At 48.1% G+C, this 18,080-nt stretch overlaps 4 protein-coding genes across 4 annotated transcripts; 2 read left to right on the forward strand and 2 right to left on the reverse strand.

The window, feature by feature from the left end:
* Positions 1-2,495: 2,495 nt before the first annotated feature.
* F5891DRAFT_711685 (ferric reductase NAD binding domain-containing protein) lies at positions 2,496-5,253 on the reverse strand. Its single transcript, XM_041372914.1, has 11 exons — positions 4,705-5,253; positions 4,529-4,648; positions 4,454-4,479; positions 4,314-4,399; positions 4,119-4,262; positions 4,026-4,067; positions 3,458-3,975; positions 3,362-3,410; positions 3,247-3,311; positions 2,886-3,194; positions 2,496-2,829 (listed from the first exon to the last, which is right to left on the reverse strand). Exons 1-11 carry the CDS (start codon positions 5,069-5,071, stop codon positions 2,702-2,704), a joined length of 1,854 nt encoding a protein of 617 aa, XP_041220273.1. The 5' UTR covers positions 5,072-5,253; the 3' UTR covers positions 2,496-2,701.
* Positions 5,254-6,222: 969 nt separating this feature from the next.
* F5891DRAFT_984854 (uncharacterized protein) lies at positions 6,223-7,393 on the forward strand (the record flags this gene model as incomplete). The annotated part of the gene is made up of 6 exons (XM_041377508.1): positions 6,223-6,374; positions 6,425-6,455; positions 6,516-6,528; positions 6,650-6,781; positions 7,199-7,269; positions 7,325-7,393. The coding sequence occupies 6 exons, from the start codon at positions 6,223-6,225 to the stop codon at positions 7,391-7,393; spliced, it is 468 nt and encodes a 155-aa protein (XP_041220274.1).
* Positions 7,394-8,515: 1,122 nt separating this feature from the next.
* Positions 8,516-11,088, forward strand: F5891DRAFT_984855 (uncharacterized protein; the record flags this gene model as incomplete). Its single annotated transcript, XM_041377509.1, has 10 exons — positions 8,516-8,749; positions 9,160-9,191; positions 9,243-9,318; positions 9,343-9,623; positions 9,676-9,711; positions 9,764-10,187; positions 10,313-10,461; positions 10,487-10,519; positions 10,654-10,712; positions 10,946-11,088. The coding sequence occupies 10 exons, from the start codon at positions 8,516-8,518 to the stop codon at positions 11,086-11,088; spliced, it is 1,467 nt and encodes a 488-aa protein (XP_041220275.1).
* A 1,341-nt stretch (positions 11,089-12,429) lies between these two features.
* Positions 12,430-17,790, reverse strand: F5891DRAFT_984856 (uncharacterized protein; the record flags this gene model as incomplete). The annotated part of the gene is made up of 14 exons (XM_041377510.1): positions 12,430-12,650; positions 12,683-12,922; positions 12,958-13,203; positions 13,256-13,446; positions 13,501-13,783; positions 13,834-13,889; positions 13,971-14,017; positions 14,070-14,303; positions 14,359-14,675; positions 14,725-15,890; positions 15,937-17,076; positions 17,228-17,245; positions 17,316-17,367; positions 17,421-17,790. 14 exons carry the CDS (start codon positions 17,788-17,790, stop codon positions 12,430-12,432), a joined length of 4,581 nt encoding a protein of 1,526 aa, XP_041220276.1.
* Between the last annotated feature and the right edge of the window lie 290 nt (positions 17,791-18,080).

Genomic DNA, 18,080 nt, shown 5'->3' on the forward strand with positions numbered 1-18,080 from the left:
GGGTAGTGGTAGCCCCTTGATGAGAACTCACAGGCTCGAAACCGCTGCCATCCCCGCCATCCTACCGTTCCTCTTACCCTAGCTAACGGACACTCTTATCCTAGGAGACGGGTGACTGCAGTAGGTGCTAAGACCGTGGTCTACCTCGCGACACTCTGCTAGACGCTCTGGGTTGGGCTTCGCTCATCCAAGCCGGTCGCTATGTCCTTCCTTTCCCATGGGCCCTGTATCTTTCGCGCTAGCACCAATAGCAAGGTATGCATCTGTTGCTGTATCAATTGGGTAGCTGCTGACATGTCATCTTGGACCAGAGGGGGTATAACCATGCATGGAATGTGCGTACCGTGGACAAATGGTCATATCTTCGGTTACAGGTGTGGTGAGTAGCATCAAGATTTTGCCCATAACCTATCTCACTACTAGTTTGTGTCAGCGTGGGCATGATTTTCACTTCTTCGTGACCGCCACTTCACTATTCACAGCTGAATTTCCATTTTTTTTCTCAAGTCAAGTGAATTGTCGGGTAGGATACTTTGCTGTGACGTGAGGAACGCCAACGGGTTTCAATGAAAACATTCGCCATCATATTTACAAGGGAGCAGGGTGTTTTTCAAGCCAATATATGTCCAGAGCTACACTCGAAAGTCGTAGAGTTGCTCTAGACATCAGAATTTACTAATGTGGATATCTATCTTATCGCCACCTGGTTGATTAGTGCCTTCCTTCTGATGGTGGCGGAATGGCGCAATCGCTGAGAAGCATTGATTCATGACGCTGATGCTTGCGCTGATGTATTCTTAGAATGACCTCTGTGCGTCTTTTCTTCTATGTCATTTTCCCGTACCATTATCAACCTTCCGCTCTCACTCTTATTGTCCTGGATTATGCATGTGTTATATCATATAATATATGCCCAAAGGTGTGGAAGCGAGGTTTTTCGCCTCTACGACTGGAGGAAAGAGTGTTCGATCGAAACGCTATGAATAAGCTACAGGAGGGTGAGTCAGACTTAAAGTTCTCAGAAACGAGCAATTCTGCTACTAGTACTTACTATGTATCGCGTTTTTCTTCCGATCCGGAGGCGAAGTATTAGATACCCTAGAAGCTACTAGTATGATGTACCAGCTTGTGGGGAGGTCCTCTTTTGAGCTTGCCAAATAGAGTTAAAAACTAGTATTGGACAAGGTTGGCCTGTGCCTTGGCAATTTCCCTCCGCCACATCTGCAGTTCCTGGACTACTTCAAACTACACCATCCCCTGATGCGTAAGATACCAAGATGAGATCGTCGACCCTTGTACTCGGCACGGCGTGGATATCACCGAGACAGCTTCGAACAGTTTCTCCCCACGGAAATCACGAAACCTTTACCCGAGATCCAGGATGAGGCGCTGACGGTATGCCAAACATGCTGGGGAACTGTGTTATCAGTTCAATGCATGTCGACAGAGGAAACGAGTAACTTTGTGTGAAATACCCCAGTTTGGAACTCTCACGACATCACTGATCTACTAGTAATTCCTTTCATAAGGGTTTATCGTGTGCTCGTGATACTGAAGCGGGCGCCAGCCAGTACTTGGCGCTCTGTTTGCTGTTTTTGCGATATGGAGACGCAATGTGAGTCATAGACTTTCTTACTACTCGGCGCCTTTTCGGAGCACTGGCAAATGAGGTTCCTTGAAGCGGAAAAGATACAGCAGCTTACGGATTCAAAGTTTACTAGCTCATGCATTGATGAAATCAGCACTATAGAGCCCTTGAATAATTATATGCTGTTGGCTCTTTCGAGTGCTAGCATGTGGCGTTGAGTACAAATCGGCCCCGAGGGAGAGTCTAGTTCTGTAAGTAATCGACTCTCGTGTGATCAAAACGCTGACATCTCCTCCTGCATGATCCATTGTAATCGCAAGATTAGTACCATATCAGATTGGTCGCCAATCATTGCACGCAGTTAACGTCAACCCTACCTCGAATATCAATCACTCTGCGCATCTTTGTGCCTGGAGAAATTTAGTGCTGTTTCTCAACTTCTTTCCGTGATGTCTGAGGCGCTCGAATATAATGGGCGGGGCTCCCGGTTGTATCGGTCATGGCGCTCAGACATTCAGTGCTGATCGGATCAAGCGTGTGATGCCAGAAGTTTAATTCCGCTCTATGGGTATTTGCGAACTGCGCAACATGTGTATTGGCCATTCTATAGCCAGCGCGAGCCGCTCAACTCTTTTCCGCAGCTGATGATCCAATGTTGACAATTAAAATAGAGTTGACGGGGCAATGCTCTGGGGCGCCTGTATGAGGCACCGGCGGAAGAGTTGCAGTATGCCTGTGTAGCCTTCATACATCACACATATGTATATATATGTACTTGCTCTGACTCGGAGCAGCCATAGGGCCGAAATTAAGGTTATTTGATGATACCTCACATGGTATTGTGGAAAGACTACGAAAACGCGTCGACAGGTCGAATACTTGTGCTCACCGTTGTCTACAACGAGCACGAACTTCATAAAAGTACATAACATTTGAGGCAGATTTACAAGTATACGGTATACTAAACAATGGTCCCATCGAGTACAAACATCCCTCGGACTTCCATGGCAACGTAAACCGTACTAGCTACAGTATCAAATCGCAAGAAACCCAGGTGACAAAGAAAACAGAATAGGTCATACATAAAAGTGAACCAGGTGGCTCAGGAGACCATCAGGCATATCCGAACGATTCGACATATAGGGTCACGCTCGGTCCTCCACTGAGAATACTGGAAGGTCCAGAGACAGGGAAGCGAAGTGCATGACGGACTGCGCGCGATATATTCTGAGATCCGCAAACTAATGCAGTACCCGTAAGTTGCACACCATTGGAGGCCGGTGGAAAGAGTACTTACCGCTCACCGACATACTCCCCGAGGCGATGCTAACTTCTTCTTTGAGCAGTCCATCCAGATCCGATCGTCCACTTTCCATCTTGACCCCGCGTAAAGATAATAGCATTGACGACGTTAAAGAAGTTTTCCTTGTCACAACTTGTTCAGGAATACCGTTCTTCTCTGTTGGAGTTGAAGGGCTGTAATTCTCTTCCATGGATTGTGCCTTTGATAGAGAACCGGTGTCAAAGATACGGATGGATATTGTCAAAGAAGGTGGGGCAAGCTGAATAGCCTTGATAAGTGCTTCTTCGATCCATTGAACATAGCCTATAAAATATGACGTTAGTAGAAGCTATAGATGAGTCATTAATCTGCGCACCAGCTCCGCGTATTGACCAAATGAACACAACTCGTTTGCAGGAACTTTTCCCCTTGCGTACGCTCCTGCGAGAACAATGAGACATCAATGACAATAGTAAAATTAATCCCCGTACTCAATAACGCTCAGGAAGACCGGAAGGGTATATGATATACCAGACCCTCCTGAATTTGATAAGTACTGCGTGATTACGAGACGATGCACAACTCACCTGCCACAAATACGCACGTGTCGTAAGAACCTAGGTCAGGAGACGGTCCGTAAGGGCCGTCTACAAAAACCTTAACTATGCCCTTTGTGTCAGCTACTTCCTTTAGCTTTTTCGTGAACCCTCCATGTACGTTAATCAAAAACACGAGCTCTTTCCAGAATGGAGCGCTTGATCCCAAAACCTGAGTTTCATCATTTCCAGATTGATCCTCCGTTTGGGGGGTTGAAAGCAGACTAGAATCGAAACTCGCAATAGTAAAGGGGTGCGCTTCGAATGGCAGTGTCGACACCGAGGGCATGATTAGATATGCCGTTTGTCCTGGGGACCAATGGAAATGCGCGGGCCGGCGTAAGCGCAATCGAACGACATCTGCAGAAAGCATTTCAGTCGTTGCATCCATCGTCCCAGATCCTGACTTGAAGCCAAAGTAAGAGTGGTTGAATACAACAAGTCGAACCACTCGGATGAAGCGGTCGAGAGCCCAGAACACAAACGATGGCCATATCCAGTACGACCCGCTGTTCACTACAAGTCAGAAACCAAGCTGTCTGTATTGATTCGCACTTACTAAGCACCCTTGGTGTGGTAATATCCTCCCACCAGAAATATCCTGTGCTCTGTGTCAATGACAATTACAAGCGAATAGAACTGCTACACCAACAGGACGCCAAGGAAGTGGACGTAAAAGAAGACCTCATAGATATCACTACGAACAGGACGCAGTGATACTATGATCAGAATAGAGAAGGCAACCATGGCAGTGATACCGGCACGAAGCCATGGCTCGCTCAAAGTCTCCTGGAAGCTTTCGGTAAACTCCATTAGAAAAGCGCAAGCATAGATCGGAGGTACGTACGAGGGAAAGCATACTATTTCGCCCGCTGCATGTACCCAAAGGAGCATGAAACATGTCCTAGCCATCATTCGATGAATATAATTGAGCTTCATATCCATGAGTAATTAAAGTGCCGTATCGAGAATAATTAAGGGCCGTACCCTATCGTAGCTGATGCCCGTGACCACTGACGCAAAAACTCAGCGATACGTCTGATTCGTAGCTTTTCCACTTACGAGACACGAGATTGTTCTTTGTGCCAAGAGCGGTGACAATGGGAAATTGACTGCTCGCCAGCATGGCTATGCGGTTGCTCCAGTAGATGATATCAAGTTTCTGACCCTCGACTGAGGTGGCTGCGTGATTTAGTTAATGCAGTGCAAATGGAACACACGCGATTCCGTGAGCTCACTGTTAACGAAGGCATAGATCAACAGAAGGGCGATGTATGCCACAGTGACAAAAACCTCTGCCATATTGAGAGTATAAGATTGCCCTATTTCCAGGGTCCACCGAAAAGTAACAACACGATAGACATTTACGATCGCGAGCGGGATACGGCGGAGAGAGAATCTGTATTGAATGTCATTGGTGGCAGCAGTTTCTTCGTCAGACTCGTAGTGTCTGCGCCTGGCGAGTTTGGAGTGGATGCGTGAGCCCCACTGGAAGCAGCCTACTACGAAGAGAAACGCAGCAATAGTATACCACACTTGTTCAGGGTAAGCATCATTTTCATGCACGAGTGCAATTATGTCAGCTTCGGATAAATCAGAAGACATCCTAAGTGGCAAGGGAGGGAAATGGGCTGAGGCAAAAGGATAGGGACGAGTAGATTAAATATGAGGACCATAGTGGTGCGACTTTGCATAACCGACCCTCAGGCATGCTGTAGGGATCAATTCTCAGGATTACATCACCGAGGTATTCGCCTTGTTCACCGTTCAGGACATGATAGCTGTTGAACCTCGGGGAAGTTTCCTAATCCTAGGATTATCAAATAGAGGATATCGGGATTTGATCTGACCTCAGCCTATCCGGAAAACAATCTGCGGAACCGAAGCATTTTAGCAAAATGAATGGGTGCCGGTGAGATAACCATCAGAGATCTTATCTAGACACTGCGATTATGATAAAGGAAATTCAATGCAGTCCAAATTCAACTTGACGTTGAGTCAGTGCTCAGGGTTACTCTTTCCTGCGCGCTCAGGGCGAGGTGATGCTGTCATAAGTAATATAATTGTATAACATCAGTTATGCGTACTTGCCTGGGACCACCAACCCATGGCCTGCAAATTCAACAAACCACTTCGCGGAACCTGAAAACTTCTTGAATTGGGCTACAATTTATGACATCTATCGATGTGTTGCCAAATGATGATGTGAAAGTCTGTGAAGTGAATTCAAGGTACGACTTGCGCTGTTGATCTGAAGTGAGTGTTGTTACCTTTGTTTACAAGGTCAGTGACTGGAACTGAGTCCAAGCACCCGCTAAGCACTGAGTATTTCAAATAATTTTTTAACATGTGCAAATTCTGAGTGGCGCAGGGTGGATATATATGGTATTTATTTCCCATCACCGGAAAGATTCCATGTCCGAGCCTTGTCCCGAACCTGTTCGATACTTTGAAAGCATCATTTCATGCACACGCGCTCACACCGTACTAGGCCTGCGGCAAACTTCCGACTTGAAGCGCTGGACTCTGTTGCGGTGAGACGGTCTCTGACAGACAGAGAAATATGTTACTGTAAATGGAGCGCACGTTCGCCATCAGAAGACAGCGGCTGCCTCTCCCAACTTGCCAAGAACTCACCGGTTCACCGATCCGGGCTAGTCACCAACCAATGTGGAGGTCGTTTGGAAGACTTGATTCATTCATATCAGCCCATTGCCAGCATATGATGAGAACCACGTTCTCATCCCGCAGTTCACATGGCTTTTTGGTGGCTATCCGAGGACCGAGTCATCGCCGGTCAACAAATTGAGGTACGAAAACTCATCGTTTTGACACCGCCTGCGGTAGCTATGCCTTCATGTTGCTGTTTCAATGCATCACTGATCAGAGGCTCTGAATCTTCACCTCGGTATGTGTTTACTCCGATCATTGATGTCCGTACATTAATTGCCTTCATAGTAACATCGCAGAGGCTATCCAAAGCAGGATCGTACGATGTTGTACTTATACTATTACAGATTATCAACATACTCGATATTCATCACTGAAGGATTGCAGCTCATGTAAGTTCATACAAAGTTGTATTTTACTGGCGCCGTCGCCATTACTATTTTACACTGCTAAGAAACGGTGAGCAATGTTCCTGCAGATCGCACATTACTATGCGTTAAATTGATCATCAAGCATACTTCGTGCCATTGTTCTCGGTCGCCAAGAGTTGGCAGACCCAATGCGTTACTTTGCTGTATGAACCAGTAATGGCTCGGATATTTCGACAACCAATAGGAGCTGAGCTTATTGTCAACCTCCCACTATGTGAGTGGAGGCAGATACGACCACGACCCGGATCAGAATCAAATTTGTTGGATATAGACTCATCTTTTTCCTCTATGATTTACTTCTTTTCTGTACACTAATTAGTTTGGGGGTCTCGGTCAGAAGTTCCTCCCGCAGTAATCTTCCCGTGAAACCCGCACCAGCCCTATCAACACTGCATATCGCACCATGCGTACGCTGGGTTTTGTGGATTACTATTTCTCGTGCGGTGGTGCTAGATTACTCCGTCGCCGAGATCTCAGAATCTCACCAGCTCTTGTGGCCACCTTCCACTTTTACTCCTTTTGCTGAGTGCTCGGTCGAGCGACAGAAACATCCTAAATCGCCTTTGTTCTCAACCTTCCGATGGTTTCTCTGCGGTGTTCCGGTGAACAGCGACGCATTCGATGCAAACAGGCTTTCAAGATGTTCTAGATGACCCTAGAAAAGGTCGTTCGTCATTCTTGACCGTTCTGTCCGCTATCGTAGTAAGCAGGGGGTCTAGTTTCTTTGTCTTCAGTGAATTGCGATAGGCTTCCACAGATTCTACTAGTTACCTTCATTATCCTGCGGTCATGCGTTGACCCTGTGTTCCAAACCGTGCCTTTTTGACCCTGGAATAGATCAGAATTAAGCATCTTACAACCGTCGGTCTCACTGGTAACCTGACTCAAGCATCTCCATGCTTCCCTTAGTTTCCTATATGTTTCTTAACTGACACCCCGACGACTCTCATTAGTCCAGACATGAAACCGTACAGAAGGCACTTCCGCACTTCTAGTCAGGACATGGATACGGATGCAAAGGATTTTTGGGGAATCGGGTCTGAGTCCAAGAATACGAGGGGGGGCAAAGGACGCCTGCACTCGCAGCTCGTATGACTGTATCGACGAAGGGTGAACAGGCAGGACGCGGGTAAATCGAGTTTGGGAACGCAATTGGCTCTCCAAAGGGCTTTGTTGTTTGTTTCCTCTGATAGTAGTCGACATGACGAGGGTGACAGGGATAATCATATCCAATTTGAGTGGCGTGAAACCGCACACCGTGACATATGGCTACATAAATTGTTCCATGCAGGTACTGCCAAGGGTTGAACGAGATATCCCCGTTCTTTGAAACGGCAGCTCTACGGTCTCGATGAGTCCATCATGTCATCGATAGTGGCCATGTCCCTGAATTGTGTTATTATATCGTGATCTGACGCAATGTTCTAGTGCTCCCCGACTCGGAATTGGCACACTACTAGTAGTGCGCTAGCAATAGCTATGCGCCACAGGGCTGTCCCAGGAAGTCAACTTGAATGTTTGCGACTGAGCAACAGGTACATTTTCTCCTCGAATCGACTGCACTGTGGGCATCCTCTGAAAAAGTTAGGCAGTCCGAGGTCATAACGGTGCTACAGACAGACGAGCAAAAATGTCTGTCGAATAGGCGTCTCACAGGCTTGTCGGCGAGACTTGAACTAGCTTTTCTTCGGTGGCGATCAACGTGTCTTTCAGCCCATTTGCCTTGACATCATAAATGAAACAGAATTCTCGTCCTTGGCCAAGCTTGTGACAGGAAACGTGATGCAAGGCAGTTGCAGTCGGGAGTTCGCGAAATGAGGAACGAGGAACGCCGAGGTTGTCAAGAAGGGTATAAGATTTAAGGCAGGCTCCACCGCCACACTGTTGTTTTGCGACTCGGAGACAGCTTTAAAACTCGGAGGATTTTCCGACCCAGTCTAGGGCAGCAATGTCACCCGAGCGAGCGACAATCTCCTGTAAGAGCCGACCGAGCGCATTTTGTCGAGGACATGTAGGAAATGGCCGGTCTATGTTAAGTTTCAACACGGAGCAGCGTGACTTGTCTGTCACATTAATAGACCCTCACGCAGACCAGACTGGCCAAATCCCGCACTTTCTGATTTTATCTAGTCTCGCCGTAGATGACAGGTACACGGTGGACGCGGAAGATGCCAAACAATGGGTATGCAGGGTCATCCTACGACGTCGTGACACGTGTCGACGCCCATTGCAATTTCTCTCGCGCACCATTCATGCCCGGACGAAAGGTGACAAAAGCCTGTGTATCTAAGCAGTCAGCGAAGGGCCGAAGGCTAAAAATGAGCGCTTGAGCGCTGAGCCTCAGAGGCTACTCAACGTGGATTTTCGACTTTCAAATACTACTTGCACCCCACATCCGAGTCGCTTACTACAGTAATCCACCACTCGTGATGATCGAAGACCATAGGCCAGATCCTCCTCCGGAAACCTGCGAGGCAACCGTTCGTGAAAGCTCGGCATGTATTCTCAAGGCTTATTCACTGTGGATGAGCGTTTATGAAATTTATCGCTGCTTCTGATGCTTTCTTTGTCCAGAGCTGTTGAACCTCGTAGTCGCGTCAAGCAAACCATTCTAGAAACTCCCTGTAAGTAGACTGCTGAGTTGCCTGAATCTGAATATGGCTGACATTGTACAGAAACGCTTCAAGCAACCGCATTCCTGCGACCCAGAATGTAGAACTTCAAGATGCTTCACCGAATCAGAATATCGAGGTAGGTGCTCCAAATCCTGTTCAGGTTTCTTATCAGGCGCCCAGGACACATCACATCCGCACCCTTTCACCGATGACAAGCATCTCACCACAGCTGAAAAATCCAGTCGCTGCGTCAACCAAGGCACACCCGGAGGACATGATCCCTCCCCAGCGGCACCACCGACTCATATACCCCCATCTGACCCCTTCATGCAACGTTTCAAGAATTCCTGACAGACGAATCATCCAGCAGAAACTTCTTCGTGGAGAGAACGAAGGCGCGACAACGCGACCTTGCATTTGCATCACTACGAGTGATGGAAGGTGGTTTTTGATCAACCAGTAGCTTTTGTTCCACCTTGCCTTCGACTTTTAGTTTGAGCGATGACGAAACCTTTGTTCAGATCTGCTTGTGCGTATTCAAATTCACACTTGATTCAAAGTATCAACGTTGTCCACACCAGACCAGACATAGATTCTTACTCTTCCTGTGCACCGAGACGCCCCGATCATGCAATGAAGGCGATCTTGACGGAGGAAGCAGAAGGGTGGGGTGCCCATTATGGAATATCCTGGATGCCATTTGCCACGAGCTCGAGCTTGGTCTACCTCATTCGAGACGATGGGAATCTTGACGTGTGCAGGAAGATTCATGCAAGAGCAAGGACATTCGCATCTAATTCCATTCCTCTGCGAAGTTTGCCGTTACCGATGTATCCTGGGACCCTGCCTGGTTGTGACGATGTCAATCCCGGTGGGAAGCCAAATGCCACTGGCCAGAAGACTTTGGCTGGTTCATGGACTACCTCGATGATGTTTCGGGCAGCAGGTGATGACGTCCTTTTGCTACTGGGTAGCATGGGAGTGAGCAACATCATGCCTCACCATGTACGCCATGCTACCTTTCGCATTGGGACCTCCCATGTATTATGACTATCATGATTCGTCCGTTCGCGATTTCGTTCCTTGCTTTCGTTCTCATCTATTTTACCACCACAGTAAAATCTATTTAGTTTTGTCTCTCTGAAATTTTGCGGGAACTCTCAGATACTGACAAGGACCTGTGCAGTGACATAGTGACGGCGAGGAAAGCGGCCATGGTGCAGACAGCAGGCCAGACTCAGAGCATTCAAGAGATCATACTGTCCACTTATTTTCATTCGTCTGTGGTCTATCTATCTTGCTAGGGCCAAGCTCCTTGGCATAAACACCGGATTTCGGTGGGTGGGAGTGCATTCAACGCCCTCAAGGCTCAGACACTCGTCCATCGCAAATTGCGTCTTGCCACATAAGGTGTCATGCAAGATTAGCGTTGTGAGACTTCATTCTTATCCACGAATCATCAGCACTTCAGTGCACAGGAGCGATCACCTTCGCAACAAACTGAAAAATACAACTTCAAGTCTAAATCGTGTAGGTATACAGTCTCAAAGTCCAGAATATCAAAGTCTTTGGCAAATAACAGGTTGTGCGTGACTATGACTGGATGATACACGGGAAGTCGTCAGATTGTCTCAAGAATACTTTAATCAAGGTGAAAGGACGCACGGAATGAATCATATGCCAATATGCACGAACACTATGCGCTGGTCCAAGGTCATTGAAATGTCCTTGTCACAAGCCAACGACTGGACCGCTTGGTGCAGCGCCCAAGCAGCTCGTTTGGGATTCATTGGACGGGTCACGGTATCGATATCAAAATTGCGTCGGAGTAGACATATTGATGCGGTTTGCATGTCCGATGGCAGTCGATGATTCAGATCCAGACATCGCCGCACGGATAAAATGAGATGCGGGAGTTTCTTCTCGACAGATTTAATCCAAGGTGCCGAGGCGCTGGTTAACACGACATAATCCGTTTAGGCCGATCACCGTGGTAGGCGGAGTTGGTCAAAGGAGATGGATTTAATTAACAGAGCTGCATATCTTCTTGGTATAATTTTTTTTCCGAGTTTATTTTCACTGCTCACGAGAACAGGTATAAAATCAACGTGGTTGGGTTGAAATGGCCTCAGAGACGAACGCCTCCTCTTGCAGTGAGTAGCCCTCTTGCGCTACACTATGCACATTTTATTGACTTGACATGCAGTAACTCTTCTACTAAGACTCTTTCATAGCAACGTCATACACATTGCACAGTCAGACTTTTGTCAATGTGTGGTTTGCTCACACGTTCGCATTATACTATGCTGATGACATAGTTATACCAGATACCATGAAGCTCATTCAAATTGTTTACTTCACAATCCTTGTCACTGCCAGTGCCGCTGCCAGTGTCACTGGGGTAAACAGAGCCACAGCCCCTAGGGGTATAACCTGCGACAGCCCATGCGCCCCCTCCTCACTCTATTTGAACTGCAAAAATTGGGCAGGGACAGCACCTTTCTATGTGGGCAACGGGTGCTGGGCGTGCTGTACCGGATTGAAGTAGTTGAACCTCTCGGTTAGTTTTACTCTCAATACAAGCAACATGTGTGTCGTGTACCGTTCTCCAAAAATATTGAGTACTCGACATCGATAAGGTCCCTGCCAGGTGGAGTAGCTTGCTTATTTATTGGCGAACGTGAAATCCTAGCCGTCAGTGTTTAACGAACTGCAATTCACGATACCAAAAGACAACGTTCATTATGACGGTCGAGGGCATAGAGACGTGCATAAAATCATTACTCTTCGTACGTACTTTATCCATTTGAATCTGAGACTACACCGTCAAGCACAAGATTAGGGATCAAGACTTCAATACCTCGAAGATGCGAATTATCCTACACTCATGGCTCAGAGAATGCAAGGCAGAGTGAAATTCGATTGTTATGCATGTAGGTCTAGCAGTGCTCGAAGTAGAGGCTCCACGCAGGTGCCATTGATAATATGTGAGATTCCTGTTCTTTTTCGAAACTACCAAATCTCCAGATCTATCATCATGAGTTAGTCCTGAACACCTGGCCTTGACAAGTCCATTAAAAAATCAATGTTAAAAGTCTCTAGCTTGACATCGAAAAAAGGTGTAGGACAATAGATAGGGATGGCCATCTCGGTATCGACTACGAGTCCATGTAAATGCGAAATGCACAAGGGTGTTGCAATAAGATGTAGACAGGTTAGAACGAAAGCAAGGGTGAGTACAACAGTTTCACAACGTCACTCCTATGATACATCGACATCCAGCAGAAGCCAAAAAGACCTCAGAGAACCCGCGGCTCGTCCCACGCCAGTGAGCTGTCTGCCTGGTCTTCTTGATCAGATTCTTCTGGTCGATACCGACCTTCGCCAGCGTCGTGATCATGAAGTCTCTGGCTGAAGTTGGACGAGGGGTTGCCGTCCAGGTGCCAAGGAATGAGGGTGCGGAGGGGTCTGCAGACGCGAAGGGGATTGGGACCAATCACGCGAGGGGCGTGGATAAGTCAATATAGGAACGGGAGGCTCAGGGCTCAGGGAGTGTGAGCGCGACGGCCCGGCAAATGTTTGGCTGCTTATTTCTCCTGATGAATACTTGTATAACGAGGGTGGTATGGGCGAGGGGGCAGGGATGTCAGATGGCGAGTAGTAAGAGGGACTGGGCGAGACACTATCTTCCGTGTTGTAGGGATTCGGTAGAGCGGCCTGGGGGACCAGCTCGATAGCATCTGCGTCATTGTCGTCAGGACTTTCCTATCAGAACCTGCGGGGGATCTTGAAGATGTCGGCTCGTAACTTTGCTGCAAAGCCAATTCTGACGCTGAACGAGCGTGAGGTTCGCGAAACATGGGTGCAGTCTCAAGGTCAATAACATGTTTGTTCTTTGATTCCTTGCGATGGCGGATTCCTAGACGATCTTTGAGATCCCCTATAACCCACATCTCGCGAACAATGTCTTTATCCAAGGGCATATACGTCGACTTGAAGAACTTGGTGAGGAACCGAGGCGCTAATCGATCGTCAGTTAGGATAGGGTTTCCAAAAACACCATTTCGACTCACCCAGTGCCACCAAAACGGAGAAAACAACTGTCGTCCAAAACGTGACATTGGAGAAGAGAATCTCTACCTCGTCTATAAATCCATCCGTATTAGAGAAGAAGGTGTTGACTGGAAGGAACGAGTAGATCACGATCCAAAGCATCATGACAAGGGATGATCCGACGATGACTATCCAAGTGATAGAGGTCCAGCTAGAATAAGCAAACATTTAGCGTCATAAAACCAGCATGACAAAGCGCGCTCACTAGTGAGTGTTCATCCCGACATATGTATTCGCTGCAAAAATAGCAGCAACCGCAACGGTTGTCCCGAAGTCAGCTAAAGAATCAATCCCTCTGCCGTTGGACGCCACAGCCAGTCCAAGCTGCCAGACCAAGTAGGGAATGAAGAAGACGACCGCAGATTGGTAAAGACCATCGAGCATGTAGAACCAGAACTTTGTCCGCGTGTACTCCAAGCCCCTGATGCCACGAACATAGAGCTGAGGGAAAGCAAGGGCAGCTTTAGCATTGATATCTTGATCGAATGCTAGAACAAACAGTTGAGCGGGGCCCAGTAAATAACGAACAAAGGCTCACATCCGAGCACGATGACAGGCAGTGAGGTAAAGATGAGGTTGTAAAACAAAATAAAGCTGTAATCATATAGATAGGTTGCGTCGAAGCTTTCAAAAGTGTTGTCAGCTAGTGCATATAAACCAAGAACAGAAACTCACTAGCAAAATGGCATAAACCAAAACATGGCCAACGTCCAGATAACGTTCTGAAGCGACAAATTAACGGCAGGTACAATCAAATAAAATCGCGCAACATACCTTGTAAAAGAAATTACTATGCATATCAGCAATACGCTGGTACGACCACCTCCCATGGACGAGCAGCAACTTCGTCAAAAACCTGAATTGACCAAAGGCATAATCGGCAGACATAGCAGCTTGTGAACCTTCGTGTCCAAGTAGACCACAACCAACATTGGCTTCTTGAATCATTGCGACGTCATTAGCACCATCTCCTATGGACAACGTCATCGCCTTCCGACCCTCCTTGACCTTGACACCGAACTCGAGGTCAGTAAGATACCTTAGGAAGTGACGGTATACTCACCAGCTTCACGGTCAATGCCTTCTGGGCAGGGGAGACACGACAACATACGACTGTTTCGCACTGGGTACCAAGGTTCAGGAACAAAGGCTTGATATCCGGCGTCAGGGCATGACGTAGGGTGTCACCATCGATAACGACCGCAAAGGAAACTTTAGCGCCAATGACAAACCCACGTTCCAGTGTTTTCGAAGTAGGCGGACCCAATATCGACGCAATCTTGTTGAGACCCGCTTCTATCTGAGCAAGAGTGCCTTCGGGGGTATCAGCAGACAGGATCATGACTTCCATATCTTGCTTCAGGAGGTTACAGCTGAAACCTAGGGAACGATGAAATCCAGTTGTGATAACATGGAAAATCCCACTTACCAATCTCGATCGCGGTCTGGAGTTTGTCGCCTGTGAGAATCCAAAGCTTGATTCCAGCGCGATGGAGCATTTCAATAGCTTCCGGCACTCCTTCTTGTAGCTTGTCCTCAAGAGCCGTAGCGCCCAGTATCTGCAACGAGTGTTCCACTTCAGCAGCCGCGTTTTCAATGGCCTCGTCACGGTTGTCGATAGCCGATTGAGCATCTTCATACGTCCGCACCCACCTCAAGAACTCATCCTCCTCGAGCACTCTATAACCAATGCAGAGCGTGCGCAAACCACCATTAGCGAAAAAGTCCATGTCCTTCGTCGTCTTCTCCTTCAAAGCAGGGTCCACATCCTCGGCAAGCCGTTCGTATATGACGCTGTCCGCCCCTTTGCAGTATAAGATGAGGCGTCCATCTGATGCACGAACGATGACGCTCATGCGCTTACGTGCGCTAGAGAACTCGAGCGTCTTCATATGCGTGAACCGTTCAGGTTGGCCAAGCACTTCAATGTCAATCGTGTCCTTCTGCTTGCCCACAAAAGGAAAGCCAACATCCCGCGCAGCAGCAACCAACGCCGCCTCATCTGGAGACTCAGCCTTATACTCCAAGTGATAAGGGCGCTCCTGTGGCTCAGGCTTATCTGCCAAGACCGAGTGGCACACAGCCAAGGCACGGAAAAATGCGACGATATGAGAATATTGTTCCGTCGAGCGGTCTGCGAGGTCCTCTGCAAGCTTGGGCGAAACAAGCGTGAGTTTGTTGACTTGCATATAGCGGTTCTTGAATAGCTTTGTCAGCTTGGTAACCATAGTATCCTTGAGCGATGCAAGCTTTTCTGCCAGCTCTTCTGGTGCTACTGCGTCAGCCTGGCCTTCCCTCGTTGCAGCCCCGCGCTGCGCTTCTGTAACGCCCTCTCCGTATATGACTCCGCGCACCGAGCATTTTTGGAACTCCATCACGTTTTGGGTCAGCGTTCCAGTCTTGTCGGAGAATATATATTCGATTTGCCCGAGATCGTCAGAAATACCCCAGTTCTTTGGGACACAGGCGGTGTTGAAGGGCTTGTAGTACATATCCAAATCTTGAGCGATGAAGTAGGCTTGGATGGTCTTGACGATCTCAATGGAGATGAACAGGGAGATTGGGACGATGTTCTGAAAGGCGATGAGACATGACCTGAAAGAGTGTTAGCGAGCGTGAAGATGATGCTACAAGGACATACACGAAAGTAACTAGTGCGTTGAGTGCATTGGAACTGGTGGGTTCAACACCTTGCTCATATATATACGTGCTTGTGGCCGTTAGCCCATCCATGACGCCGTTGATGGTCGCCGACACCGAACAGATGATGACCAAGAACAGGAAGTTCATTATGACATTAAAGTTTGTCTCCTTCGCGATCTTCGATTGCTTTGATGGTGTCTGTCCACCGTTCAAGTATATCTTGGTGTCCGGGCCGGTGAAGACGACCAGTCCGATGATCCATGCGGTGTTGCGCACCGTGCAGCCACGAAGGAGCAGTTCATTGATAGTGACACCCTCTTTACGAGGTTCGCCCGTGGTAGCATCCGTATATCGCAGAACCCCATTGTATACATACAAGTTCTGGTGCGGAGGTTCTGAATCAAGGACAAAGGAGGATTTTTCGATGTCTTCTTCTGAGCTAAGGGATGCCGTAGCCTGTATTGCCTTCCGTACCTTGAGGTTCGTTTCGCCGTCAAGGTTCTTGGTTTCAAGATAGCACAGTCCGCTTGCATCTGATGTCGATAATACGACGATATCAGCAGGAACCTGTTCATCTTCCCGTAGAAGCACGATGTCGCCGACCTCCAGCTTCTTCCACAACGTCCTCTCCCAACGGGCTGTCCCATTCGTGCGCCTGCTCCAATCTACCACGCCCAGATATGACCGTGAAGGAGATGACTGCACATAGTTTGATAGGGACATACTGTGCTGGCCCCATCCTCCAAGCTCGTTTTCCGAGAGCCCTGGAGGATAGGTATGTAAGTCCACGCTGCCTATACTGCCTTCAATGTCCTCCAGTTGCCGGCCACCTGCCGCTGTAGGAGGGTGAGATCCGCCCAAGGCTGTAATACTATCGTTCATGTCTGTGGTACTCATGCTGACCCTATCCTCACCGCCCTTGCTCAAGATGACCTGCTTTCCTTCGCCTGCTTCCTTCTCCCGTAATTTCTGCACTCCACGAGTGATTTTTCCAGGAGCATTTATATGGAGCAGTCGTTGGTACCATGGTCGGGGATCAAGGGCCAAATTTACATTGCGCCACTGCCCGAGTCGCGTTATTGCCGAAGTGTTCACTTCCTCATCGAGTCGGGCTCGTCTATAATCCTCGACAGGCGTCCTTGACTGCTGTCACGACTAAGATGAACAACAACGGAAGAGCTGCCGTCTGCGGAGATGCGGCACCGAAGACGGAGAAAACTGCGCAAGTCTCATCAGCAATTGTTGCTCCACAAGGCACTGCCCTGGTTATCCATATGAGCTGTACTCACGTTGAAAAATCACGAGCGCTAAAAAGTAAATATTGGCGATTCTAGGGGCAATCAATGGGGCTACTGTTTTATCGACAGTGACACGTACCGGTGAAATTGTTCAAATAAGTTCTTTGGCAGAAAGGTCAAGAGTGTATACCCTATGAGCAATGTTACACTCGAATCGGAACTGAAATTCAAATATGAAACATACTGCTTGTGCGAACTTTGTTCCTTGCATACCGGGCGAGCGGTTCGCCATGATGGTCTGTCTCCATAGCAGAGAGTGGTTGATTAACGTATATGTTCCTCCGGGCGCCTGGAATCCGCGATTGCGGGGCTGAGGGCGCCTCAGCTACTTGGGACGTTGATGGGCCTGGTTCTGAAATCTTTGGTTTCTTTGCATTCTTGCGAGAAAACAAGAATCTCTTCTGGGTCCGCCTCTTTTGCGCTCTAATTTCTGAACGGATGGATTCTGCGATAGTGGAAGCCGCTGTGTGCACTGTGCGGAGACGAAGTTGTGGGTCTATGGTATCATTCTCGTCGATGTCGGACGGCGGTGGATGCCGCTTGAACAAAGACATTGAAATGGTGAATTAGTGACCAGGGGTATTGTGAAAGGGCCTGAGGGCCGAGAACCAGCACGGCAAGGTAGAAATCAGGGAAAGAACGACAAGTGGAAAGACAAGCTTGATGTAGCTCGTGTTGTAGCCTTCGCAGCTATGCAGTGCCGCACCAATTTTGGTCTGGTGTGTGATTAGGACCCCGATCACCTCTAATATAAATCGAATTCTGATAGATTTGGATTAGACTCTTGACGTTGAAGCTGTCGAGGACGGTGGTGAAGCAAAGAGTTCAAGTTGTCAACGTGGCC

Source organism: Suillus fuscotomentosus (genome assembly GCF_016647785.1).
Source record: "Suillus fuscotomentosus strain FC203 chromosome Unknown F5891scaffold_76, whole genome shotgun sequence".
In the NCBI taxonomy this organism is placed as follows: Eukaryota; Fungi; Basidiomycota; class Agaricomycetes; order Boletales; family Suillaceae; genus Suillus; species Suillus fuscotomentosus.